Here is a 26,421-nt window from a genome sequence, read left to right on the forward strand (position 1 = left end):
TGACGGGGAGGGCTGCGATGGGAGGGTGGCCAAGAGCCTAGAGAGCTCGTGGGCTACTGGCGACTCCCCTGAACTTAATCCTGACCCGCCGGTTCCCATCAACGCCACCCCAAGCGCCCAAGTGCAACAGAAGCCGGGGTGCCGCTCGCTGCCTTCCAGCCGTGCGCGCCCCGGATTGGAGATGAAGAAAAGTCTCCGGGATGCGCGACGGAGGGGGAAAGCCCGACAGGACCTCGCCAAAGCAGCAGCAGCAGCAGCAGAACTGGGGGAGCTCCAGCCCAAATGCGGCACCCCGGGGCGCTCTCCTGGGCCGCTCGTTGCCCACTTTCAGCTCCATCCTCCTGGGCTGGCACCGGTGGCTCCGCGAAGCCGGCCAAAGGCGCGCAGGGTTGCAGCCTGCGTGGCCAAGCCAGAAGCAAGGCCATGATCGCGGTTTTGCAAAAGGGCCACTCGGTCTAGGGTCCGAAACCCCAGGAATGGTGGCCTTGAATCCGATCAGAAGGCACCGGCCCCAGTGCGCCACGGAGCGCGGCCACCCGCGTGCGGATCCAAGTCCAATCCCGCAGCCTTGCCACTGCCAACTCGTAGCTCCTTAGGTCTGCTGAAGAACGTACCCCCAGGCTTATTAGGCCTTATTAGGTAGCTCCCGAAAGCAAAGGACTGCAGTGGCCCGACCCCAGAAGGTGGCCTCCTGGCGTTTTTGGCTTAGTCCTTCCTTGTGGCCTCCGCACCTGGAGAGGGTCACCCAGCGACCCAAACTCCCTCGTCTGGGGAGGTGCCCGTGAGTCTCAAGAAGAGCTCCCCAAGTTTCCTGCAGCCGGGACTTGCAGAACAGAAGCCTCTGGAGTCCCAACTCTGGGGCACTGCCGGCAGGCAAGCTTGGCCTCCACGCAGGGGAGGCGGCTGGCGGGACGCAGAGGTCTGGCTGGAGCGGCGGTGCAGAGGATTCGACCGCCTGGTGCGGGAGGGTTCGGGCCCGACGCTCAGCTAGTCCTCAGGTTACGGGGACCAGAGGCCCCTGCTCGGCCATTTCAGGGTTTCCCCCAGAAGCGTAAATGCTAAGTGTCTCTTCCTGGCAGCGTCCTTCTCGGCACAGGCTGAAGACCAAACTGGAAAATAGGTTCAAGAGCAAATCACAGCTGCGCCTTCCTCCCTTGCCCGGATTTTTGGGGAGCTGCTTTCAGGAACCTGGAGTCCCTAAATTTAAGAACCTCCAAGCCAAGTCCCTTGACTCGCAGAATTTTGGGAAACGTAGGTCAAGTAGCACAAGCGGTGGGGGACAGAAAGTGTGGTATTCAAGATTTAAAGCATACCCCCCAAATAACCTTCCCTTGTGTTTCTTCTTCTTTTTCATTGTATTTGGCAAAAGGCCGCAAAGATTTCATCCAAAAAAACATTATTTATAAGCAATTGTCCGTTGCTTTTGGCTATCCTTGTGAAATCTGCAGAGAAACTTGAGAGCGACTTTTGATTCAGTTAAACCGAGCCGTGGAGAAAAAGTTAGAAGTCCCTGAACAGCTGGTCCTCGAAATTTTCTGCAAGGGGGATGTGTGTGTGTGTGTGTGTGTGTGTGTGTGTGTGTGTGTGCGCGCGTGCTCTAAGTTCCCTCCTAATGATCACACCAAGATGGGTGCCAAGAAAACTCAAAAGCAGTACCCAGCTTTCTCGCCGCCTCCTTGTCCCTGGGTTTAGCCAGGCTGAGCAGAGCATGTCGGACGGAGGGAGGCAGCTTGTACAATTCCTTATTAAACACATCTGGAACATGCGTCCTCCGGTTGGAGTGCCAGGGTTTTCCAAAGAGCTTATGACTGACAGAAAATTGTCCTTTTAACGAGTTTACAAGCAGTAAGCACGGGGGCTTTTACGGGACCGACCCGCTCTGCCCCTCCCCACATCGAGACTGGGTTCCAAGATTCGCCGAGCGAGCGGGAGCAGGAAGTGGGCCAGGGGCGCCCAGAGACAGAACTTCAACGCGTCTAAAATTATACTGAGCAGAGCCGGAGGGTGGGGGGCAGTCATCAAGGGGGAAGAGAGGGCATGTAAGAAATTAAAGTAATTGGCCCTTATTTTCCAAGGAGATTTCCGCGGTGCCCTTTGAAGCCTGTCAGGGTCATTGAAAGCTATCTTTGTGTAGGGTGTTTGTTTTGGGGAGTGAATGTGAAGAATGTCAGAGGTCCCCTGAGAAAGCCCCTCCTGTGGAGGGTGGCATTTCTCCGTGGCCCAAGACGTGGAGAATAAACACCTTACTGACTTAAATAAACACCGGCTTAATGATCCAAAACACTAACAAGGGAGAATGGGACCCTGAGCGCCCAATCCAAATGACAGTCTCTTTAACAGCTGTGTGCGCATCTGTCCATCACTGGCCCCAAAAATGACTTTATAAGTAAAAGTGACGAGGATTAAGTACTGTGAACTTTTCTCCCATGAGCTCAGTCAATGCTGACATTTATATAACATATATAAATGTATATACAATATATATAAATGTATACGTATACGTGGCCTTAACTACCAACAGCACCGCACGCACGCGCACACACACGCACACACACACACACACACACCTCAGAATTCTAGATCAGGGCAGGAGACACCGAAAAAAGTAAGAAATAAGTGTCAATGGTGACACGGGTAAGAAAAAAAATCAGGATTATGAAACTCTCATGACCAAAAATGAATAACATCTCTGGGGAACAGTATTTTTACAAAGCACAAGAAAGCAAATCCTGTTATCCTGAGCACGTTTTAATAAATAATGCCATTTGTTTCACTAATTTTTAGAACTAAATACAAAGGAAGATACATCGTTTTGCCAAAAAATAAGGAGCCTACACGACTGCTTAGAAGATTTTTCTGGACGCTATTTGGCAGAATTGCCGAAAGCTCCTATCCTGCTGGTCTGCTTTGGGTATGCATTAATCCACAATGTTGGTATCCTTGTTCTAGTTCCCTTTTTGGTTAAAGCAGATAAATTAACTTTCACAGTCTGGTCACAAACTTAATACAAAAAAAAGGTTGATTTTACATCTGAATGCCTTGGAGAAGAGTTAGTGGTAAACAAAACTGCATATCCAAATAAAAAAAATAAATAACCCCACATGAATCTAAATCACTCCTTTTCTATCTCATACTGAACCAGTCACCGTGGTTGGGGGGGGGAGCTTTCAGGTACCCTGCAATTTATACCCACCTTAGAGTAAGAACATGAGGAACTTGCAAAAAGTAAAAATAAAAAGGCCCAACGCCAGCAATACACAACTCAACTCACCTTACAGAAACGGAACCATACTCCTGGTATTCTACTAAGTTTTAATTTAGACTTTAGGTACAATAGAAAAGAAACCTGAAAACACATGCTGTTTTAGTAACAAAGACCAGGCTGCCAGATCTGTCCCATATTTTTAGAAACTAGAAAGAAAAGAAATTTGTGGAACAGGAAGAGACAATAGATCTGAAAGCTTTGAGGACATCCAGGAGTTGTCTTTTCACATTGGTACATTTTGCTTAAAAATCGCCATTTAAAAAAAGGGGGAAAGAAAACACCAGAAGGAAAAAAAAAAACCCTCACTAAACTGGACAAAAATAGTTGTATTACTAATGGTCATTTCTATTCTAACAGCCTCACAGAGAGCGTTAAGACATTTAGGCACTTGTTTTTCCCCCTAATACTGTTCTTTCACTTGAACCTACACAAAATTGTTTAACACTAAATACGAAAAATGTAAACTTAATTTTACCCATCCAAAAAAAAAATCTTATTTTTTCCTCTTCGCCCTAAGAATGTGCAACCAGTTTCTCCCAAGATGGAAGCTTGTTTTTTACTTATTGACTTCTCACTCAAATTCTTTCATTTCCTGTTCTTCTAAAGCATTTTCCCACAAGTCAATTTTTTTTAAAATAATTTAAATCCAGTTGACTTATAGAATCCTCATTCACTGAAGACCAAAAAAAGAGGAAAGGAGAAAATAAAAAGGCAGTAAGGTACAAAAGCACGTACAAGAGCTGCCCAGAATCAAGACTGGGAGACTGGATGGTTTTTTAGTTTATTTGGGGTTTTCCCCCTGATCTCTGTACTGGAAGATAAAATTCAAAAGGGGGAACAGTTGGAGAGAGGAGTGACTTAAAGCTTCAGATCTCTGTTGGTTTTGAATTTGAAAAGATATCTGTGAGAGTCCAACCATTCCTTTATGCGCAAAGAACCCCGGAAACAAGCTGAAAAAAAAAAGTTCCTGATTCCTATTTACAAGTTTTCCTAGTTGGCATTTCCAGGCACCGGTCCCTCCCCCTCTAAGACCCCAAGTCCACCAAACTGGAGGTGAGGGGGCCAAGCAGGGAGTCCTGGAGCTGATGTTGGTGGGCTTGCAGGCCGTGGTTGGGCTGGGAGGCTGTTAAGCCCGGGAGAGAATAGTTTGAGCTCCTGGTGTGGCCCAAATTGCCTTGCAGGAGGAGGACGGAGTTCTGGTCTGGACTTTGGGGAGGCGAGAATTCTTCTTCCGAGCTGGACATGAGCGGCTTGCCCCCTTCCAGAGGAGAGAGTTGATTCTGCTTGTTGGAGGAGTTATTGTTTTCGGTGTTCTCCCTAAGAAAGAGAGGACAACACCATATGGTTAAGAGAAGAAAAAAAAAAAAAGTAGGGTAAAAAGTGTCAGATGGCGGCAGGGGTGCTGGAAGGAGGAAGGAGTGGTGGTGAATCAGTCATCACCCAAATGGAGGCCGCTCCCCCCACCCCACACACACCCCCCAAGGACTCTGAGGAGGAGTGAAGAGCAGAGTAGCTTAAGAAATAGACTCCGGAGCAGCCTCCACCAGGAGCCATTCCTTCCACTCCCAGACTTTTAGATCATCAGGATAGGTTTGAAAAACACAAATGTTATTTTAACAAATCTGTTTCAAGGAGTTCTCCCCTGCGCCACCCCACCCCACCCGCCCCGCAGTTATTTTTTAAGCACCTGGGAACTAGCACAGAACTGGACCAAGTGTGAAAATCGACCAAACAAATGGCAGCTGGTGATGAAGATGAGGAGGGAACCTACAGCAGCCGGTGCAGATGTTTTTTGGGGGGCTGAATCCAATCGACCAATCGACTGTCCCCTTCCCATCTGAGCAAACAATTAAATGTCCAAGTTCCCTTTCCCCTGCCCGGGGATTGTGGTTTCGGGGACCCGGGACAGGACAGGTCATGGGAAGTGGTGTCCGAAGCGGCCCAGTGACCTGAGTAAACACAGGGAGAGCGGCCAGTCTCTCGGGTTTCACCAGGGCGAGGGGCCCTTGGGTCCAGCTCCCAGGACGATGGTTTTGTAACTCAAGTCCTAGCTGGACCCGAGCGGTCCTGGTCCCCGTGCTTAATGGCTCAGCCCTTCAGTCTCCCCCAGAGTCCCTTTTCGGGGGATCCAACCCCCTTGCGCCCCAGAAGGGCCCTGCAGAGAGAATGAGTGGCCCGGGGAGCTTGCACGCGCTTCCCAGAGTCCCGCACCCGGATGCGGGGAGAATGCCAGCCCGGACCCACCCCTAGCGCCAGCCTGTCGCCCCTTCCCTCCCCGCCCCTCATGCCTTGCGGAGAACCCCGTTTTAACTCAGTTTGAGCCAGGCTTTTCCATTCAGAGCAGCTTGCAAAGAACTCAAATCTTTAGGTCCCAGGCTCAGAGGCAGGCCAGCAAGCCAGGGGAGCGCAGTGTCACCCCCCCCCAAAAATGCTCGGCCTCCCGAGGCGTCCACACGCCGCGATCACCTCTCCCCAAGCTGTGTCCAATCTCAGAGGGACACTCGGGCGCGAACGGATGGAGCCGGGCCGGGTGTTCGGGGTGCGGGCTAGGGTCGGAGGCGTTAAGGAACGCAGGCTCCAAACGGACCCCCCAGCTCCGAGGCGTTCAAAGGCTGCAAACAGGAGACCCCCTGCTTGTCCCATCCTGGGAAGGGGTGCGACAGCCGGGTAGCAGCCGGCGAGGGGAGCAGGCAAGCAGCGATTTTTTCGGGGACGCGGGGCAGCAGGGCATCGCGTAAGTGCAGCCAGCGCCCACTTCTCCAAAAACACTTTGGGGGGGGGATTTTTTTGTTTCCAAAGCTCTGTGCTCCCGGGGAGGAAAACCGGACGATAAGTTCTTCGCCCCAAAACACAGAAACAGAAAAGGGGCAGCCAGGAGCCAGTTACCCCTCTCTCGGGAAGGTCACTGGAGAGGGGTACGCGGACCCCTCAAACTCAAGCCTCCAAAGAAAAAGCCAAACACCCAATCCGTGCTTTCCCATTACTTAAGGAAAAAAGATCCCTCTCAGCGCCTGCTAGCCCCAAGCAGAACAAAAAAGCGACTTCATGCAAGTGGCCTGGATGGATCCCGCGTTTCCCGACGCGTACATCCCAAGAGACCCCCCCAAAGTCCGGGACGTCCGCGAGAGGCCGCTCCAAACGCGCGCCAGGTCGCGCCCGGACCTGCATGGAGAGGGGGTCGGGGTGCCGGGCCTCGGGTGCCTGCCCGGAGAGGCGCGGCAGAAGCGGGCAGGACGCAGGATCCGGGAAGACCCGGGAGGAGGAGGAGGAGGAGGAGGAGAGGGGAGAGGGGAGACGGTGCCCGGGGTCCGAGTGCGGGGCGCGCGCGGGAGAGGGTGCCCGGGGTCCGAGTGCGGGGCGTACCTCTCCTTGGCCTCGGCGGCGCGGTCGCGCTGGCGGCGGTTCTTGAACCAGTTGCTGACCTGCGTGGTGGTGAGGCCGGTGGCCTCGGCCAGCTCGCGCTTCTCGCGGGGCGACGGGTAGGGGTTGTGCGCGTACCACTCGCGCAGCACGCCCCGCGACTTCTCCTTGAAGCAGTAGCTGGTCTCCTCGCCGTCCCAGATGGTGCGCGGCAGCGGGAACTTGCGGCGCACGCGGTACTTGCCCACGGCGCCCAGCGGCCGGCCGCGCAGCTTCTCGGCCTCCACGTAGTGCGCCTTGAGCCACAGCTGCTGCAGCTTCGGGTGGTTGTGCGCCGAGAACTGGTGGCTCTCCAGGATCTTGTAGAGCTCGCGGAAGTTGCCGCGGTGGAAGGCCACCACCGCCTTGGCCTTGAGCACGCTCTCGTTCTTGTGCAGGTGGTCGCAGGCGGGCAGCGACCAGAGGAAGCGGCCCAGGCGCTCCAGGTTGCCGCCCTGCTGCAGCACCTCGCACACGCACGCCACCTGCTCCTGCGTGAAGCCGAACGACGGCAGCATGGACATGATGGGCCCGGCCGCCGGCCTGGGGCGCACGGCCCGGGCGCACGCCGCGGACGCACGCGGGGCGCGGGGCCCTGGGCGGGCCGGGGGCGGCGGCCGCCTCCGGAGAGCTGGGCGCAAGGCCGCGCCGGGTCCCCTGCTCGGGCTCGGCGGCGCCCCGAAGGCTGCGGAGACTCGGGGATCCGGGGAGGCCGAGCCGCTGGGGCGCGCGCGCGCGGCGACCGGTTGGGAACGACGCGGCGGGGCGCGCCGGGCCGGGCGGGCCTCCGAGGCTCCGGCCTCTCGCCGGGTGGGTGGGTGGATGGATGCGGCGCCTTGCCGGGGAACTTGGTTTCTGTTCTCCCCGCCGCGGCGGCCTTAAAGCGCGCAGAGCCCCCCGCGCGCTGATTGGACACCGGCGGCGCCTATCCGAGGCTGGCCAGCCCGGGAGGCCGCTGGACCCGCCTGCGAGGGGAGGGGGACGCTTTGCGCACAGCCCTGGGTACCTACCGGGAGGGATGGGAGGAGGAGGAGGAGGAGGAGGAGGAAGAGGAGAAGCTGGGGGAGCGGAGCGGAGGTTGGGGTGGAGAGAGGTGGGAGGAGGCTGGAGAGAAGGGGAGCGCCCCCTTTTTCCCAGTCCCCCCCTCCACCTCACCCCACGGTGTTAGCTAAGGCCACAGCCCCGCGCAAATCCCGTGTCCTCCTAGGGCCACTCCTGTCCCTCGTTTCTTCCCCCCCCCCCAGTCTCCCTTGCAGACTTCGCCCTTTCCCGGTGAGCTCATATTTAATTACCTTATTGTTGAAATGAATAAATAATGCATTGATGAATAGCTTATGGAGCACGATAAATAATGCAACAGCAGGCCAGGGCCCAGGGCTGCAGCCGCTGAAGAAAAGCGACTTCTCTCTGGATCAGGATGGACTCGGTGACTTCCAACTCCAGGGGTCAAAGCTAGCCTCTTGCCTCCCAAACGTCTCACACACACACACACACACACACACACACACACACACACACACACACACACACACACACACACACACCACGGAGGCGGCACGGGGTCACTGGAGAAAGCTTTCTGTATTCTTAAAAGGCCACCATTGGAGAACACGAGGAAGTGTGGAACAGAACCGCTGAGCAGATTAAGGCTGGAGGGGTTCCTTTGCGACTTGGTAGCTGCGTTGTTGCAGGACTTAAACCTGCAGGGTTCAGGACTCTTTCCCCCACTTATGGGGCTTTCTAGTTTTGAAGGCCATCTCTGCTGCTGCTCAGGCCCGCCTAGGAGCTTTTCCTTGCAAAACCTGCATTGGAAACCTGCTAGGAAAGGTTCTGGATGGGGTGTAAATTAAATAAAACTGTGTCCGGCTCCAATAGCAGTCGACTTGTAACATAATCCTTGGCCTGGTGAGAGGGACGTTGGCCACAAAGCCCGGGTGGCATGGGCTCCAAGAAGATTAAATAAGGAGGTGTGGACGTGGGGTGGTGTGTGTGTGTGTGTGTGTGTGTGTGTGTGTGTGTGTGTGTGTGTGTGTGTGTGTGTGTGTGTGTGTGTGTGTGTTGCAATCCTGGTACTCCCAGGGAATGAGACTGGCCCTACAATTTCAGTACCATCCTCTCTGCTCTTTGGCCTAAGTGTGGAGAATGTTTCGTCCAACTTCACAGACACACGAAGCTGTTATTATCTTAAGCCTCATTTGCACACCTTGTTCCAAAGCAATTATTAAGAAGGTTTTGAAAACAATTAGCGTCTCTAAACAAAGATAACCTATTGTCTTTAAGCGAGACTGGCAGGAGATAAGAACAATGCCGGGAGATAAGGGAAGCTGAGTGCAGGAAGAAGAGTGAGACGTCAAGACTATACTTATCTCTGGGGAGATAAGTTCCACACGGAATCTGAAGCACACTTCAAAAATGCTTTTGATTTCGGTGTGCCTCTTAGTGAACGCAAAGAACAGCCCGCGAGTCCTCTTCTCTCAATGTTTGGATTCCATCAGCCAGAGGCCAGCACCCCAGGACCATCTGCATATTGAGACCTAAGTGGGTGGAGAAGCGGCGTGTGGGTTTCCCCCTGTATTATTTATACGGCTTAAAATAATGTGTTCAGTCCAGTGTGCCTGGCAACCTACACTTTCAACTCAACATGTTCCTCAGGAGATTCTAACTCCTTCCCTGAATTCCCTCTTTGAATCCCTCAGCATCCCTTGCACTTAAGAGCTGGGAACGAGATGCTGCTCTTTCATGAAGTCAAGGCTATTTTTTTTTTACAGGCACAGTGAGTGTACTTTGATTTCAAAAAGACGGCGTGCCCAGCAATTCACTTTCTAAACTGGAAAACTAGTTTCAGCAAGGCTGAACTCGAGTCCATTATTACCGGCGCAGCTCCGGTCATTTGCCCTCCTCCTATTTCGGGGCTCGCAAAGTTTCGGGTGAAGTCATCGAAGCCCTGCCAGCAGGAATGTGTCTTCTTGGAACGGTTCTTATTGACACGGCAGCTGCTGAGGACCTGGACGGAGGCTTCCAGTGGCCTCTGAAAATCAGTGCGTACCCTAAAGTCTGGAACAAGTGCGCAGAGTGACGAGGAAGAGGAGGAGGGAGGGCTGAGAGGCATGGGGGGGTGTCTGTTAAGTCTGTACATCTCTTAAAAAACAACCAGTAAGTTGAGCATGGGATGTGCTTTATAATTAACAATTCTGTATAAGGAAATGAGGCATAGCTAGGACAAATAAGGGCAGGGAGCAGAGAGACGGCAATTAAGGCATCCATCCGACCTCCCCTGCCATTTCTCTAGACCTCCCAGACCATTTCTTCCATCTTTCTTCCAAAGGGACCAGAACGTACTCTGCTAGACGTTGGTTGGCAAGGACTGGAAGATAACCTGGGATGCTGAGCTTGAGAACAGCGTGTTGAAGAGCTCTGAGGCCCCGCCTGGCCCACCCGCCGGTGCCCCTCGCCTTTAACACAATGGAGCACTTCAGGGGAAAGGAAAAGTGCTCTTCGTTTCCTACCTATTTCGATCCCTTGGTTATGGGAACCAATTGTTATAAATGTTAATTATTGCCTCGCATCTATATAAGGTTTCTCCAAATGGAACCTTTCGCTGAAAACCACTAAAAGAGGTAAAATGACATGAATTTACAAACCACATAAGCCAAATGATCCATTTTAAATCACATACAGAAAGGTCTGAGTTTTTCTAGTAACTCAAAACCTTGGCTGTCAATGCAAATCACGGGAAAAGCAGAGAACGCCTCGGGGATTTAGAAGGCAGAAGAAACCTAGCGGCTGCCCTCGCTGCATCGCCCCAGCGACGGAGCGAAATGCCAGTGGCCTTTGGTGCCCGGTGCCAGTTTCGGGGGCTCTTCGGTGCCTACTCTGTGCCTACCCACGTCAAAAGACGGTCTGCCCAGGAATCCGTTTCTAAACTGAGAAACTACTTAAGGCTGAACTTTCAGGGCTTCAATTTTAAAAAACAAGCCCAGTGCTCAGGAGATAGGAGCTGACTTGCGGTTGGGGTGGTTCTTAAGGCCCTGGTGGCAAAGTCGCAGGCTTTCAGGGACCCACTCGTTTCCCTTTCTAGCTTGGACAGAGGTGATTTGGGGATTCGCAGCCCGCCTCCTAGAATTCCTTTGCCCCCGAAGAACAACTCCAGAGGGCTCCTTCCTCCAGCTCTGCCTAGCAACGTGGAAGGGAGAGGGACAGACAGACAGGACAGACGTCGGGCTATCTCCGCCACCACCAAAGGGGTGTCGTCGCTCCGGGCAGGGGTGTCAATGAAGAGACTCCCCAGTCCTGGTGGAAATCGCAACATGCATCTTTTATTCTCTCTCTGGCTCGGTGGGCAAGTCCAGGTGCCCTCTGGATTGGGCTCCAGCAGGCAGAGAGAAGCTGCTGCTCCAGCCCACCTGCCTCCTTCCCTCCCGGGTCAGAACAGGCCAGGGGCTCCGACGGACGGACGGACGGACGGACTGGACGGACAGAGGGACGGAGCGCTCTGCTCTGCGGGCCCCCGAAGCAAGAAGAGAAATCCAAAACCGGTCCATTAGCAAATGAGTTTTTGTGTCGTCCGGGTTCTTTCCCATCCACTTGCTGTTCTGCAAAATAGATCACGTTTCGTTATCTTGAGTGGCGATCTGCAACGCGACACCGGATCCGCGCGCCTCCCTCGCTCCCTCCCCGGGTCCTTTTCAGCTCCCCTCGGCCCCGGGCGGCCTCCTCCTCGCCTCCTTTCGGAACAATGCAGATCTGTCTGGCCCCCGAATATATTTATGCGCGGTGGGGGGAGCCCGGGGGGGGGGCGCCCCGGCCCTGCCTCCCTCCGGCTTCCTTGGTGCAAAAAACGCCGCCACCGCCCACACCTGGACAAACAGAGCCCCGCGCGCGGCTGCAAACCCCACTGGGGCGCCCCGGGCGCGCGGCTGCTCTCCCCTCCCCAAAAAACAGTCTCCGCATTGTCCCCGGGTCGGGCAAGGGGGAGAGCAGGAGCTGAGCAAAAAGCCAGCACTGCTGAGAGAGAAAGAATGAGTCAGACAGACAGACAGAGACAGAGAGACACCAGGCGAGGAAACCCAAACTGGAGGAGAGGAACTGGAGGAGCTGGGGGTGGGATGAGGGGACTATTAAAAGTGGCTTCGTTCTGCAGGGAGACTCCTACATTAGTGCTCTTTCGGATTAAAAAAATATCTGGAAGCTGTTCCCTACACTGTCTTTATCGTTCTCTGTCTCTGTCTCTCTGTCTCTCTCTGTCTCTCTCTCTCTCACACACACACACACACACACACACACACACTTAAAATTATCTGGAAGAAGCAGTTCCATACCCTTTCTCTTCTCTGTCTCTCATACACACACAAAACTATACCCTTTGCATCTTTTTCCCCCTCTTCCAGTGACTTCTCTCTCTCTCTCTCTCTCTCTCTCTCTCTCTCTCTCTCTCTCTCTCTCTCTCTCTCTCTCTCTCTCTCTCTCACACACACACACACACATAGTGCCTGTTTGAGTCCAAGTGCTGGCTTACAAGTCCAACCAGCTGGTGTCAGGCACCCTGGCAGTGCCCTGCGAAGCGACTCTTTTAAGTCTGGGTAGGGCTGTGGTGCTCAGTTTAGCTCTGGCCAAGGAGTGATGGTGGTGGGGATCAAAAGGTGAGGCCAGCCTGGGGTGAGAGGGAAGAAGGTGTAGAGAAAAGGGCAATTTCATCTACTCTCCTGGACTCAGGCCCAGGAATTGGCCCACCTCAGGTTTGGAGGCAGATGTCATTCAATCAGAGAGGAGAGGTCAGCATTTTGTGTGGAGTGGAGGGAGGCGTCCTCAGAATCCATCCTTAAGAATTTGGGGCCAGAGAGATAACAGAAGGGTGTGCTGTGGACAAGGGCATCACCTAGGCCTCCACCCCCCCCCCATCACTACAGGAGTCGCCACTGACTACTAACCAGGAGTAAGCACCTAATTACTGATCAACTGCTGGGTGTGGCCCAAAGGGATCCCCTCCCCTATTAAATATTATCTAAAGCGTCTGCCTTTAGATAATAATAATAAGAGCGTTTGCCTCCTTCTCTTTATTAATATGACCTCAGGGTGAGTTTCCAATACGTTCGTTCCAAGAGTCCTGCCTATCTGCCGTTGAGTTTGCAATCGACTCTTTCTCTCTCTCAACTCGTGTACATCCTGAACGCAGCATCTGTCTAAGCTAAAAAGAATTTCCTCTCGGGAGGTGAAAGCCTGCAGTCCCTCCTGTTCAGAGGAAAGTGCCACTGACGGTAATGCGGGGCGACACTAAATAAACAGTTAGGGTGGACTGGCAAGATGGAGTTAATTATCCAGTGAGCTGCGTTGCAGTCCAGACCATCAGGGGCTGATTTGTTTTGGCTCAGAGTCCGAGGAAGGAGACAAACTGCTCTCTTGTCTCCATCTGCTAGGGATCCCCGAGCACTGCTGTCTCAAACCAAAACAGAAAAACAAAAGCCACTGCCCAGGTAGAGCTGGTTCTGTGAGAATTCTGCTGATTACTTCGAAGTAGGCTCTGCCCCCCCCCCCACAAAAAAAATCTACTCCACTGCTTGATAGCTAGCTGGAAGAGAAGACTCAAGGTGATTGGGAAAAAAAATAAAAATCTTTGAGGGGCAGGGCGTAGAAAAAATAAAATAAGAAATAAAAATCTTTGAGGCTCGAAGCTATATTAAACGACCGTAGCGCTCTCTCTCTGTCTCTGTCTCTCTCTGTCTCTGTCTCTCTGTGTCTCTCTGTCTCTCTGTGTCTCTCTGTCTCTGTCTCTGTCTCTGTCTCTGTCTGTCTCTCTCTCTCTCTCTCTCTCTCTCTCTCTCTCTCTCTCTCTCTCTCTCTCTCTCTCTCCCTCCCTCCCCTGCTCCTCTTCATTTGTCTTTTGGCCATCATTTTACAAAACTGCTGTTTCTAAAAACCCAAGCTGTTTCCACGCGTTTCACCCCTTCTCTCCCCATCCCACCCCCAAATCCAATCAGCCTTCAGTGAAATTTCAGATGCAATTAGATTTATTGTTTGCGTGATTCACCGACTCTCCGATTTCCTCAGGTAAGCCTGCACTTACGGACAAATCCCAGTAACTTAAAACTCCTCCGCCTTCCTTCGGCCTGCCCCCTGCTCCCTCCCTCCCTCCCTCTGGCCCCCGCCACATTCTGAAATTAATAATCCCCGGCTGCCCCTCTTTCCGGGTCATTACGGTACTGCTGGTCTCTAATCAATCCTAATGCGATGGCAATTGGGAGTCCCTGATGACTGCGGCTCGGGTTTCTTGTAATGGCTCTGCCACATTTTCCTGGACCTCCTCCTTTAACCTGAGATGGCAGGGGGACGAGCCCCTTCCCCGCTGCTGATTACTTCAAGATGTGGGGGCTGGTGGAGCCGAGGAGGAGGAGGAGGAGGGGGAGGAGGGGAGGAGGAAGGGACACGGGCACAGCGAAGCCACCACCGCCACCACCAACCAGGGCTGGCCGGGCCAAGCCAGGCCAGGCCAAAGTCAGGCTGGGGCGAGCCTTTGGCGTCTGCAAGCCGGGCGCCGGCACCCGAAGGCCCTGCTCTGCTCTCGGATTCTCGCTCCAGCTCCCGGGCCCAAACTCACCCCCGCGAACAGAGAAGATCCTTCCAGTGGTTGTTTTTATTTTCGCAGATGCAGAGATGTCTTGAGCTTCCTGGGCCTCTCCAAGTGCCATGATGCTACGATCAGTTGCTGGATCCTGGGCCTACCCGGTGCAAGATGCTCATTTGCTGGATCCTGAGACAGGCCTGGCAGGTTCCTCAGGAGCAAACCTGGATTTGGGGCCTGTCCAGTGGACGATGCATGTTTGCTGAATTCTGGGCCAGGCCTGCCCGGTTGTCAGGAGCAAACCTGGATTCTGGGCTTCTCCCGTGCATGATGCTGAGGCAGGCCTGCTAGGTTCTCAGGCCTGAAAACCTTCGAGCTGGCTGGTTCCCCTTTCCTCCTTCTTGGTTCCCTTCCACCACCACCTTCCTCCCCAATTTCAGAGTGATTTTTCCCCCCAAAAGAAACAGGATTCTTCTTCGCTGACCCCTTGACCTGTCTGTTTTGGTTGATTTTTTTTTCTCTTTACCCAAGCAGGATCTGATCCTCCCAACCTGTTTCTTCCCCCAAAAACCCTGCTCTGGCCATCTCTGGGATGTGACCCTTGTTTTCCCAAGTTCTGTGAGTGTCCCACTCGGAATTCTGAACCTGTAGGGATCAAGGCCTAGCAGCCAACACTTGTTTTTCTGGCTGGTGGCGACCCGGGGAGGAAAGAAAGAAGCGGGACTGAGAATTTGCCAGGCCGGGCCTTTCCCTCTTCCCCCACCCGCTGAGATTCGAGGCCCGGGAACTAGGCGCTCAGCACGTTTGGGGTATTTGTATTTCATTTCTCAGCCTAAAGCCACTGAGCGTAACCCGAGCCCAAGCCAACTGCTAAGTTTCTGCTGCGATGCTTATTAAAAACAAGAGAATGCTCCTGAATCGTGGAATCGGGTGCTGAGGACAAATTGGGCAGCTTTGGATGCTTTGTTAGGGCGGCCGGCATTAGTCATGACTCAATTGGTGCTTTTCTGGGGGAGCCGCCTTGGTTTCTGCAGCATAAACCAATTTTACCCCCTCTGAACCCCCATATCGCTCTCGGTTGCCTGCACGGGCTCCGGGGAGCAGGACTGAAGCATTTCAAGTCTGGTTCCTATGTCAGCCTATTGTTATTATTATTATTATTATTTATCATTATTTCCTTTTCCCCTAGTCAGTTGAGGATCTAAAGGACCCATTTCTCAGGCAAAATCTCTTCCCACAGATCTGTGCAGTTATTTGACCCCAAAGTCCCCATTTTATCAAATGGGAGCCTCCCCCAAAGGAGCTGGAGAAGAAACACTGGGAAGGGGGGTGCTGGGGAAAGCCCCACCTCACCGGTACCCCCTCTGCCCCGTTCTCAACCCACACCTGCCAGGGGTTGCATTCTGCAACCACATTCCGCCCTAGAAGAAGAAGTAAGAGACTTTCTGGCAGCCCAGGCAGGGTGGGAGAGGCTCTTGGGCGGCCCTTGGGCCCCGGGAGGGGTGGGGGGCGCTTTTAGGGTTTGCAACAAGAGCTTTTTGCGAGAGATTGCTAGAAAGCTTCCTTTGCTTCATTCGAAAGGCAGGATAGATAGAAATCCAGCCGCTACATCCCCCACCCCCCACCCCACTCCCAACCCCCATCACAGCAAAGCAGGCCTGGGTCCGAGTAAAGTAGGCTTGGGTGGCTCCTGCCCGTTCTGGGTCCGGGATGAGCAGCTGTGCCAGGTGCGCGGGTCGCAGGTCGCCAGACTGGAGGCTCCGCCGACGCCGGGGACCCCCTTTCCCGGGGGCGCACGAGAGCACTCGCCCGGCGCGCTCCAGCCGGGGCGCAGCTGAGCGACGCGGTGCAGCCAGAGGTCGCGCTTTGGGGGGTCCGGCCAGCCCCACCCCAAGATCTGCGAATCCCTGGGCGCTGCTGGGCTGCTCCCGGAGGCCGTTTTGGGGGTCCGGAGCGGCTGGAGCTGGAGGCGAACCGGGGCGCGCAGAGAAAGGCAATGGGGCGGTGTTGGAAGGAGCTGCAAGGGCGCGCAGAGAGGAGAGGAGAGAGAGGGCGCTGTCTTCCTGGCAAAGACTCCTTAGCCAGACCAGCAGGAAATGAAACAAAAAACTAGAAAGAAGAAAGAAGAAAAAAAAAAAAAAGTAGAAAGGAAAATCTGCTCAGCTAAGCCCCCAGGGCGAGGGTTATAAGGTGGCACAGAAGATTCCTGGCGCAAAGCTTGGCCACCTCCAAGCAGCGGTGGCCTAGCCAGGAGAGGTAGTCGCCCCTTAGACTTTTCCCCCACCGTTGGCTTCCAGCAAACCGTCCCCCCCCACCACCACCACCTTGGAAAGCTTTCTAAAGGAGAAAGCTTGTAGGTGAAGACAAGGAGCCTCTGCAGTTTGCTCTTGGGGATCCCAATTCCGCCCCTCCCCCAGAAGAAATCCCCCCCCCCATGGATCCTAGACTAGCAAGGCCGCCACCCGTGTCCTGACCTGCTCCTCTCCCTAGAAGAGCGAAGGGGGCGATGCTCAGTTCTCTGTATCCAGCCGCCCATTGGAAGCGCACACGCGGTGGCCAGGGGGGTTCTGGAGACAAACTGCAATCATCCAGTCGACACCCCAACTAAATTTCCCCCAAAAGAGCCTCTACCGGCTAGGGAGAAACTGCAACCGCTCTGTTCCAAAATCCTTTCCTCTCTGGGCTGTCAGATACAAAGGATGATGTGTTCCTAAGACCCTGAACGATCAGGCATAGGTGGGGAAAGTGATCCCAGACTTACTTTTTGCCTTTTGCGTTTGGAAAGGTCCTTCTGGTGACAGGCACGGCCAAAGAGAGGCACTCCTGATTTGGACACGACGCCAGGGCTGCCAGCAGGGTCTCTGTCTCCAGGTGACTTTGCAGGCGAGGCGCCAGGTTCGCTTCCCTCTCTCCCTTGCAGCAGCATCCAGGTGCTCTGCCGTTGCAGCCTCTGACAGGACAGCTAGTCCGCAGGAGCAACTGGGTGGGCCGCCATCTGCCTGTCTTCACGTCAAGAAACGCTTCCCTTGTGGGAACGTCTGTTTCTGTTCACCCGATTTTCTCAATTCTTTGATCAGCCTAAATATTTTCTTGGCAAACGGAAATTGGCCATGCCACGAATATGATAACAACGTGTTTGGGGATTGGAAAAAGTTATTTTGCTTCCCAGCAACAGGAAAAAAAATTTGGGAGGTGGCTGATAGGAACGCCTGGACACAGATTCCTGCACATAGATTTTTTTTTTTTTCTGCATTCTCTGAAGAAGCTCTCCGTGTAGTTTCTTCTCTTTCTCTCTTCTCAGATAAATACACACCTGGTCTCCTAAAAGTCTTTGATACTCTCTATTTAAGGGAAAGAAAGAAAGAAAGAAAGAAAGAACTTCAATAGATGTCTCTGGAGCATTTCCCTTTAAAACGTAGATGAAAGGCAAGGTTAATACAATGTTCGCTTAATCCCTTTGCCTTCTGAGTCAAAATAAATATTTTCTTCTGCGTGGTGATTGTACATCCTGCCATTTAGCTATGGATATAAGCAAATCAGCCTGTAATAAAAAAGTGTTTGAGGCTGTTTACTAAACGCATTTCTCTGGAAATCAAGTTGGGGGAGCCTTTCTTCACAAACAAGAGTTTGTGGGTTTCTAGAAAAGCTGCAAGAAAAGGACCTTTCACCTCTCATTAGTGATGCCATCAGTGCTCGGGCAGAGTGGAGCTGAGGTCATATTACATATGGCACACAGTCTGGAAACGTCAGCTTTGAAATTTTAGAGAGGGGAAAGGTCATCTTTAATAAGCTCAAGTCTGGGGCTCCCAAAGCCAAAACCTCCTTGCAAACTGGGTGGGTGTCCATATGCTTCAAACCTTATGTACCATTTTTTTTTTTACTTGCAGTTTTTAAACTGACTTTTTTTTGTGTGTGTGCTTTCTCTCTTTATTTAAACCATAATGTTCTCAGCTGCTAAAACTCCAAAGGCCTTTCATTTTTTATGGCAACTCTGTCATCTTCCCTTCCCTTTTCATGCAATCATGAAACCGTCTGTTGTGAGTGATAGCTGTATAGAATCCGACTTCCCAGGAGAAATGAAGCGTATGTGTCCATCTGCATACATGGATTCAGACATGTGGGTTATAGAGTTACTCTTCTGAGTGGGTAATTTAGACTTCAGTCTTGTACACTTCATAATTTACTGAGTCTTCAAAACATTAAAACATCCATATTATGTTTAAAAAAAAAAGCAAAAACCTCTAGTTTCTTACTAGAGAACTTGCTGGGACCTACCAACATGTTTCATGCCATTTACTGAAATTTCACATTTTATTTTTACCATGTGGGGGAAATTCAAATCAGGATCTATTGATTCTTCTGTGAAAGTTAAAGCTAAGACTAACTGACAGATGGTCCAGTGGTAGATACATCACTGGGGGGAAAAGGAGTGCTAATATCTCACTTCCTTGTTCCGAAAATATTAAGACCATTTGTGAGTGTTTAATCCTCAAATTTGTTCAAGAAGGGAAGTCAACCAAACCCAAGCCACTGAAAGACCCCCAGATCTCTTTGTAGCCACTGTCAAGATGGATATAAATATTTTTCTTTCATGTAACTCTGCAAGGAACTTCTCAAGAGCGATTTGTCATTTGCTCAGTTGCAGAAACTTTTTTTCCATCTGGACCTTCTGTCCAAGGACAGCAGCTCAACACATCATTACATGCATTTCTCTCTTACTTTTCATGGTGTCTGTCAACACATTTAATCTGTTTATCAATAGGCCCCAGAGTTTAGGTTTTTCTTTATATCCTCACAAAAAGGTGACATGTCTGTCCTGACTGAAATCTTCAAAATAAGACAAGTATTTGTGTAATAGTCACCTACAATGATTGGACTCTGGGATCTTTTAAAATGTCTTCTCCAGTTCAGTGGAAATGTTGGGACAACTTTCGACATTCTTTAGGACTAAGAAATATTCTTCCTAATGAAATAATTCAACAGTAATTTGCACATCCATGTTCGTTTTTATTTTCATCCAGGTTAGCTTAACTTTGCTCAGAAGAGCAAATTTCATAGACCAGACTGTCGAAGAGCAACTGAAACTACAAATGGTTGGAAGGATTTCACAAGCATGTATGGCAGCAAGTAAATCATTTATTTCTAACCACACCTGGAGATAATCAAGCCATAAGGCATCTCTCTGCCTTCTGCTTGCCATCCTAGGATGGACCGTGGTTCAATTCCCTGGCATCCCACATGGTTGCCCCAAGCCAGGAGCTATTTCTGAGTGCACAGCCATGAGTAACCCCTCAGCCTCACTAGGTGTGGCCCCAAAACAAATAAAAACCCGGAAAACAACCAAACAGAAAAAAAAGAATTACTTCTAGCTCCATGCCCAGAAATTACTCCTGACAGGTGACGGAGCATATGGAATGCCAGAGATCAAACTTGGGTCAACTGCATGTAAGGATCTACACATTGTGCTATCAATCTGGCCCTTCCAGGGAAATTGAAGAGCAGAATTGATCAGTTTAGCAAATCTGAAAAACAAGAAATAAAATATATCAAGAGGCAGATTCATCATTGACAGGTTCATAACTCACTGACAGCCTATAAATGAATACTAATAATTTATACTTTTTATAAGATTCATTACTAAAGAAGTCTTAACATTTTATAAGTCTGTTTTATTTTATTTAAAAAATGTTTTAACTGGGGCCGGGTAGGTGGCGCTGGAGGTAAGGTGTCTGCCTTGCAAGCGCTAGCCAAGGAAGGACCGCGGTTCGATCCCCCGGCGTCCCATATGGTCCCCCCAAGCCAGGGGCGATTTCTGAGCACATAGCCAGGAGTAACCCCTGAGCGTCAAATGGGTGTGACCCAAAAACCAAAAAAAAAAAAAATGTTTTAACTACACCCAGCAGTGCTCAAGCCTTATTCCTGGCTATGTATTCAGAAATTATTCCTGACAGTGCTCAGGAGATCGTATGGGGTTGCAGAGATTGAACCTGGGTCAGTCGCATGCAGGCCAAATGACCTACTTAATTATTATCAATCTGGCCCCCAACATAGTTTGTTGTTGTTGTTGTTTTGGGGTCACACTCGGCAGCGCTCAGGGATTACTCCTGGAATGCTCAGAAATCGCTCTTGGCAGGCTCAGGGGACCATATGAGATGTCAGGAATAGATCCAGGGTTCTCTGGGCTTGGACACTCACAGGGCAAATACACTATTGCTGTGCTATCGCTCCAGCCATGGCCCTCAACATTTTTTAAATATCTTATTCACCTTCCCAGAACTTTGTGAGTTATGATCATTTCAAAGTGTAATTATACCTTGTATAAAAATCTATCACAAAGGATGTTTTATTTACTTGGCTGTGGAATTCTGGGTATGAATTTTGGGTATGAATGTTACAAATCCCAGCTCTGTCTCAACTCGTTAAAAATGTGATTTTTGTACAGAGATCAAGAATTAGGGCCGGAGAGAGAGCATGGAAGTAGTGCATTTGTCTTGCGTGCAGGAGGTCATTGGTTTGAATCCCGGCATCCCATATGGTCCCCCGAGCCTGCCAGGAGCAATTTCTGAGTGTAGAGCCAGGAGGAACCCCTGAGCACTGCCGGGTGTGACCCCCCAAAAAAGAATTAAAGTGATTTAGGCTTAGTAAAATGTATTTCACTAAACATTTTACTAATACATTTTGAAAAATGTATTCTCCTTAACATTGGGTCAAGTAGCTTAGGTTCAATGTTTATGAGTAAATTCATAGACATCGTGCATCTTAAAATGATCAAGAAGAGGAAATGTAGCCACAGGCCACGTAGAACCAAGATCTGATAGCTCTTCCATCCCAACTGGAAATAAGCCACAGTTTTAGTTGGTGCAAATGTCATGTGGGAGGAGACAGAGATTACAGAACCATGAGGTAATTACTGCAGCTTAACTGTCCCACAGAGAAACTAGTAAGTTTGCATAAACAGGGTTACAATAGAATACGTATTCTATGACAGGATTTGGCCTGTACTTTTCCATGCTTGCGATTTTTTCATTGGCCTACTGAGGAGAAGAAATACTAGAAATTCCAGAAAACTAAGGACTTGGTTAATCTTGAAACTGTAGTGGATATGCTTTTGTTAAAAATAAAACTTACCAAAGCTGGAGCAGGAGAGATAGTACAGCAGGTAGGACGCTTGCCTTACGAGGTTGACCTGGGTTGTATTCCAAGCATCCCATATGGCCCCGTGTCCACCAAGAGTGATCCCTGAGCACAGAGCTAGGAGTAACCCCTGAGTATCGATGAGTGTGCCTCCCTTCCACCACCCCTCCCCCAAATAAGCAAACAAACAAAAAGCTGATTGGAGCTGGAAATACAGTACAGGAGTTAAGGTACTTTTGACCTTGCGTATGGCCACCCCCAACCTTGTTCATTCTCTAAGTCCAAATCTCTTTAGGTGCTGCAAAAAACATTTCAAAAGGAACGTACTATGGATGAGAGTAAAGTTTAAAGTCCAAATTTTTTACCTACACAGAAGTAATTTTTTTTCTTTTTTTTTTTTTTTTTTTTTTTTTGGTTTTTGGGCCACACCCGGCGGTGCTCAGGGGTTACTCCTGGCTGTCTGCTCAGAAATAGCTCCTGGCAGGCACGGGGGACCATATGGGACACCGGGATTCGAACCGACCACCTTTGGTCCTGGATCGGCTGCTTGCAAGGCAAACGCACTGTGCTATATCTCCGGGCCCTGTAATTTTTTTCTATATGACTTTTTTTTTGAGGCCACATGCAGCTGTGCTCAATATTACTCCTGGCTTTGCTCAGGGACCACTCCTGGGTGTTTGGAGGACCATATGGGGGGTTAGAGACCAAATGCAGTTCTGTGATGTGTAAGGCAAGCACCCTGCTGTATTTCTTCCAACCCACTTCTTTGTATGATTTCCAAGGATCATTTTAGATTACATTTTAACTGGGGAGGGGGTCTTTGGGTTTCAGAAGAGTTTTGTTGCAATTGAATAGTACATACTTTGCATATCTGAGGAACTGGATTTGATCTCCGGCAACACACATCCACTGTCTTTGCTTGTAATTCATATGGTTTGTGAAGAGTTCTGTTGAATGGGCTAGCAGGCAAGAAGATAAAGAGAATGAGATAAGAAGAAAAGTCTAAAAATAGATAAAATAAGTAAAAAATAGAAGGAAAATCTGAGTGTACAGACTGATAGTACAGCAGGGGAGAGCACTTGCCTTGCCTTACACACAGCCTATCTAGGTTTGATCCCTGGCACCACATAAGAGTCCACTGAGCCTGCCAGAGGGAGTGATCCCTGAGCACAGAGCCAAGAGAAAGCCCCGAGCACAGCTTGGTGTGATCCAAACACACACACACACACACACACACACACACACACACACATACACACACACGGAAAAAGTCTCAAAAGAGATCCAAACTGCAGTCATAAAAATCAAGCAAATTTCATTGACCAAAGAATAGTGAGCAGGAGTACTGCTTCCTAAATGCCATATGAATAACCAAAGGAAGATTTGGGGGACACGGATAGGCAAAACCTTGCACATGACAGATCCTGATTTAATCTGCATAACCACGTATCCCCCACCTCAGTATTTCCTGGTGTCGTCCCGGTGATCCCTGACAAGACCATAGGACTTGATCATAAGACTCGAGTGTTGAACGTTCAGCCTGGTGAGTGAAGAAAGGAAGGGAGGGCAGGAGGTTAGGAGAGATACGACTGCTGTGAGAGCACACGCCTTGAAGGTAAGAGACACCTGGTGCCAAATATGGTTCCCCAGCACCACCAGGAGTGACCGCTGAGCACAAAGCTAGGAGTCATCTCTGAGCACAGCCTCTTGTGATCTAAAAAGCCAAAGGGGAAAAAAACCCAAAAGATTTCTTAAATAATTTTTCATGTGCAGAATCTCTTTTGAATAACATATCCCAGTTAGGTATTGTAAGTATTTGTAAGAAAGAGGGAGGTTGGGCCTGGAGAGATAGCACAGTGGCGTTTGCCTTGCAAGCAGCCGATCCAGGACCAAAGGTGGTCGGTTCGAATCCTGGTGTCCCATAGGGTCCCCCGTGCCTGCCAGGAGCTATTTCTGAGCAGACAGCCAGGAGTAACCCCTGAGCACCGCCGGGTGTGGCCCAAAAACCAAAAAAAAAAAATTTTTTTATTTTAAAATAAAATAACAAAACACAGAAGACTGATTTTGTTTTTTTTTTTTTTTTTTTTTTTTTGGTTTTTGGGTCACACCTGGCAGTGCTCAGGGGTTATTCCTGGCTCCAGGCTCAGAAATTGCTCCTGGCAGGCACAGGGGACCATATGGGGCGCCGGGATTCGAACCGATGACCTCCTGCATGAAAGGCAAACGCCTTACCTCCATGCTATCTCTCCGGCCCCAGAAGACTGATTTTGGAAGAAGCTAAATATATTATATTCTAAGAAGAAATTTTTGTGTTTTTTGTTTGTTTATATCTTTTAGTTTGAACCATACTCAGTGGGGCCTTGGGCATGGGGGGTGGTTTCTCCTGGCTTGGTACTTGGGGTTGACCCTGGTGCTACTCAGGAGACCGTAGAACCAGCATGGAACCTGGGCTTTTGTCATGTAGCACCTTTGCCCCAGCTCTCTGGGCCTTCTCCATAGTCCTAGATCTACTCAAACTCTTGCGTTTTAGAGAACTCTCTACCTCACATCAGTTTTTCAGGTTTCAGGAGGGCTTACCCCTATAAGGAAGAGATCCCTGGTAGTTACAAAGGGAGGAGTGATTCAAAGGGAGGAGTCCTGCAAAAACTTGATAAAATGTGAGAGAAACATGGAAGGAATCTTCTAATTACTCGTTGGTCAAGGAGAAAGTTAGAATAAATTGTACTAGCTAAACTGCTTTCTCAAGTTTCCCTGTTACACATTTCTACTGTTTGCCCACTGCCTAGTAGGCTGCTGGAGTTCACCATAGGAAAAGTAAATATTGTCATTTCAAATAAAGAACTGTTTATTATATAAAAGAACAGAGGCTGCCTCTATTTTTGAGACTCTGATAAGTTAATTGGGGACAGTAACCAAAGCAGCTGTCGGGGAGATGCTGTGTTCTTTTTTTGGTTTGGGGGCCACACCCACCCACGGGGCTACTCCGGGCTCTGTGCTCTGAGCCAGTCGAGTGAGCCAAATCCTAGCTTCCTGCCTGAAAGCATTCACTCAGGCCACTGATTTCTCCGGCCCCAAGATGGTGTTTCTCTCAGGGGTAGACCATGAAGTTAAACTGACTTCCGGTTTGTCTACAAAGAGGGAATCACATTGTTCTGTGCATTGGTTGTTCTTTGCCTCCTACTCGGTGTAAGTAAATAGAGTCGCCATCTGTACAACTTTACCCATCCATTGACTTCTACCTTGAGGGCAAACCATAGCCAAGAGAGATCAAAGCCAAGTCTGTTGGCCGGCCTGCCCTGAATGGATTTCAGTGCAGACCCTACAATGACAGCTGAAAGGACAACTTAATGCTTATCTCCAAATAAATCAGTCTCCAAAACTGGAGCTTGTCTAGGATGAGCCTCAGAGTTTTTGATGAGTTCTCCACATCCATTTTGATGATGGTTTGTCAGTTGCTCATATTTTTAGAAGCAGAATGCATAATACATAATAGGTTCAAATATATAACCGGGAAAAACAATCTGGACTGGTTAGTAATTTAAGACAAACAACCTAACAAATAGAAGACAGTTTACAAGAGTGCATGCCTTGCGTTCTAAAACCCCACATTATTCCTGGCACTATAAAGTAATTCAAGTACTGATGGACCCCAAGCTCCACCAGATGTGTCCTTCCCCTAAAAAAAATCTATACCAGCAAACAAATATTAACATTAAAAAAGAAAATCACAGGCCCGGAGAGATAGCACAGCGGTGTTTGCCTTGCAAGCAGCCGATCCAGGACCAAAGGTGGTTGGTTCGAATCCCGGTGTCCCATATGGTCCCCCGTGCCTGCCAGGAGCTATTTCTGAGCAGATGGCCAGAAGTAAACCCTGAGCACCGCCGGGTGTGGCCCAAAAACCAAAAAAAAAAAAAAAAGAAAAAGAAAATCACAACCAAAAAAAAAAAAGAAAAGGTGGGGTGGAGCGGTGGTGCAAGAGGTAAGGCATCTGCTTTGCCCATGCTAGCCTAGGACGGACCGCGATTCGATCAAGTCTCCCATACGGTCCCCTAAGCCAGGAATGATTTCTGAGGACATAGCAGGGAGTAACCCCTGAGCGTCACCGGGTGTGGCCCAAAAACCAAAAAAAAAAAAATAATAATAATAATAAAAGAAAGGATAAAGAAAGAGAAACACAGTTTTGACAAAGAAAATAGTGTTTTTCAGGAGCTTTGCATTCTAGAATGCTTTCTGTTTTTCAAAGGACTTCTATTTGCCTCTCATGAGATAGAGAGAAGCAATATTATTAGTTCTATTTTACAAATAAAGTAATATCAGATATGTGATAGAATGGAAACTAGAAATCTGAGACTTCTCACCCTGTCTGTGTGTGGCCTCATTTATTTTACCTTTTTTGGAAGATCACACTTGTCTGTGCTCTGGGCTATATTCCTCCTGGATCTGTGCTCGAGGACCACTTTTGGTGGTCCTTGGGGGAACATATGAAGTACCAGGATTGAATTCAGGCTGGCTGAGCCTAAGGCAAGCTCCCTGTCTGCTATAAAATCTCTCTTGTGGCTAAGATTTTATTTTTCCCCTTTTGGGGGGGGCACATCTGGTGATACTCAGGGCTTTTATTTGACTCTTCAACACTAATGTTAAGAAAACTGGATAACTACACATTAAAAAAAAAGTGAAATTGGAACCAAACCTCATACCATTCACAGAAGTAAACTTGAAATGGATAAAAAAAAAAAATCTCAAGATTAGACCAGAATCCATATGATACATTACATTGAAGAAAATAGCTGCTCTCTTCAGGAAATTGGCCATAGAAGACTCTTCAGTAATATTACTTACAGAGGCAAAGACAAAAAAAATAAGCAAATGGGACTATATCAATCTTAAAAGCTTCTGTTCAGAGAAAGAGCCTCCAGCTCTAATAAAAAGATGCCCAACTGTATGAGAGAAAATATGTGCCCATGATATATAATATAAAAGGCAGATAATGGAGATCTATAAAGCACTCACAAAATTCAACAACAAATAAATGGAATGCGCCCATCTTCAAAATGGATGAGGAGATGAA

The 26,421-nt window shown here is 49.8% G+C and overlaps 1 protein-coding gene across 1 annotated transcript; it reads right to left on the bottom strand.

Annotated features, from left to right (window-relative positions):
- Positions 1 to 4,290: 4,290 nt before the first annotated feature.
- LOC126004069 (homeobox protein SIX1) lies at positions 4,291 to 7,188 on the bottom strand. Its single transcript, XM_049770478.1, has 2 exons — positions 6,629 to 7,188; positions 4,291 to 4,582 (listed from the first exon to the last, which is right to left on the bottom strand). Exons 1-2 carry the CDS (start codon positions 7,186 to 7,188, stop codon positions 4,291 to 4,293), a joined length of 852 nt encoding a protein of 283 aa, XP_049626435.1.
- Between the last annotated feature and the right edge of the window lie 19,233 nt (positions 7,189 to 26,421).

Source organism: Suncus etruscus, chromosome 3 (assembly GCF_024139225.1).
Source record: "Suncus etruscus isolate mSunEtr1 chromosome 3, mSunEtr1.pri.cur, whole genome shotgun sequence".
Lineage (NCBI taxonomy): Eukaryota > Metazoa > Chordata > Mammalia > Eulipotyphla > Soricidae > Suncus > Suncus etruscus.

What these genes read in the sequence shown, in the direction of transcription:
- LOC126004069 (XM_049770478.1), bottom strand. Translation starts at nt 7,188, where the DNA reads ATGTCCATGCTGCCGTCGTTCGGCTTCACGCAGGAGCAGGTGGCGTGC. An exon ending in GCCGCCGAGGCCAAGGAGAG is followed by an intron (nt 4,583 to 6,628) that starts GTACGCCCCGCA and finishes TCTCTTTCTTAG; the next exon opens with GGAGAACACCGAAAACAATA.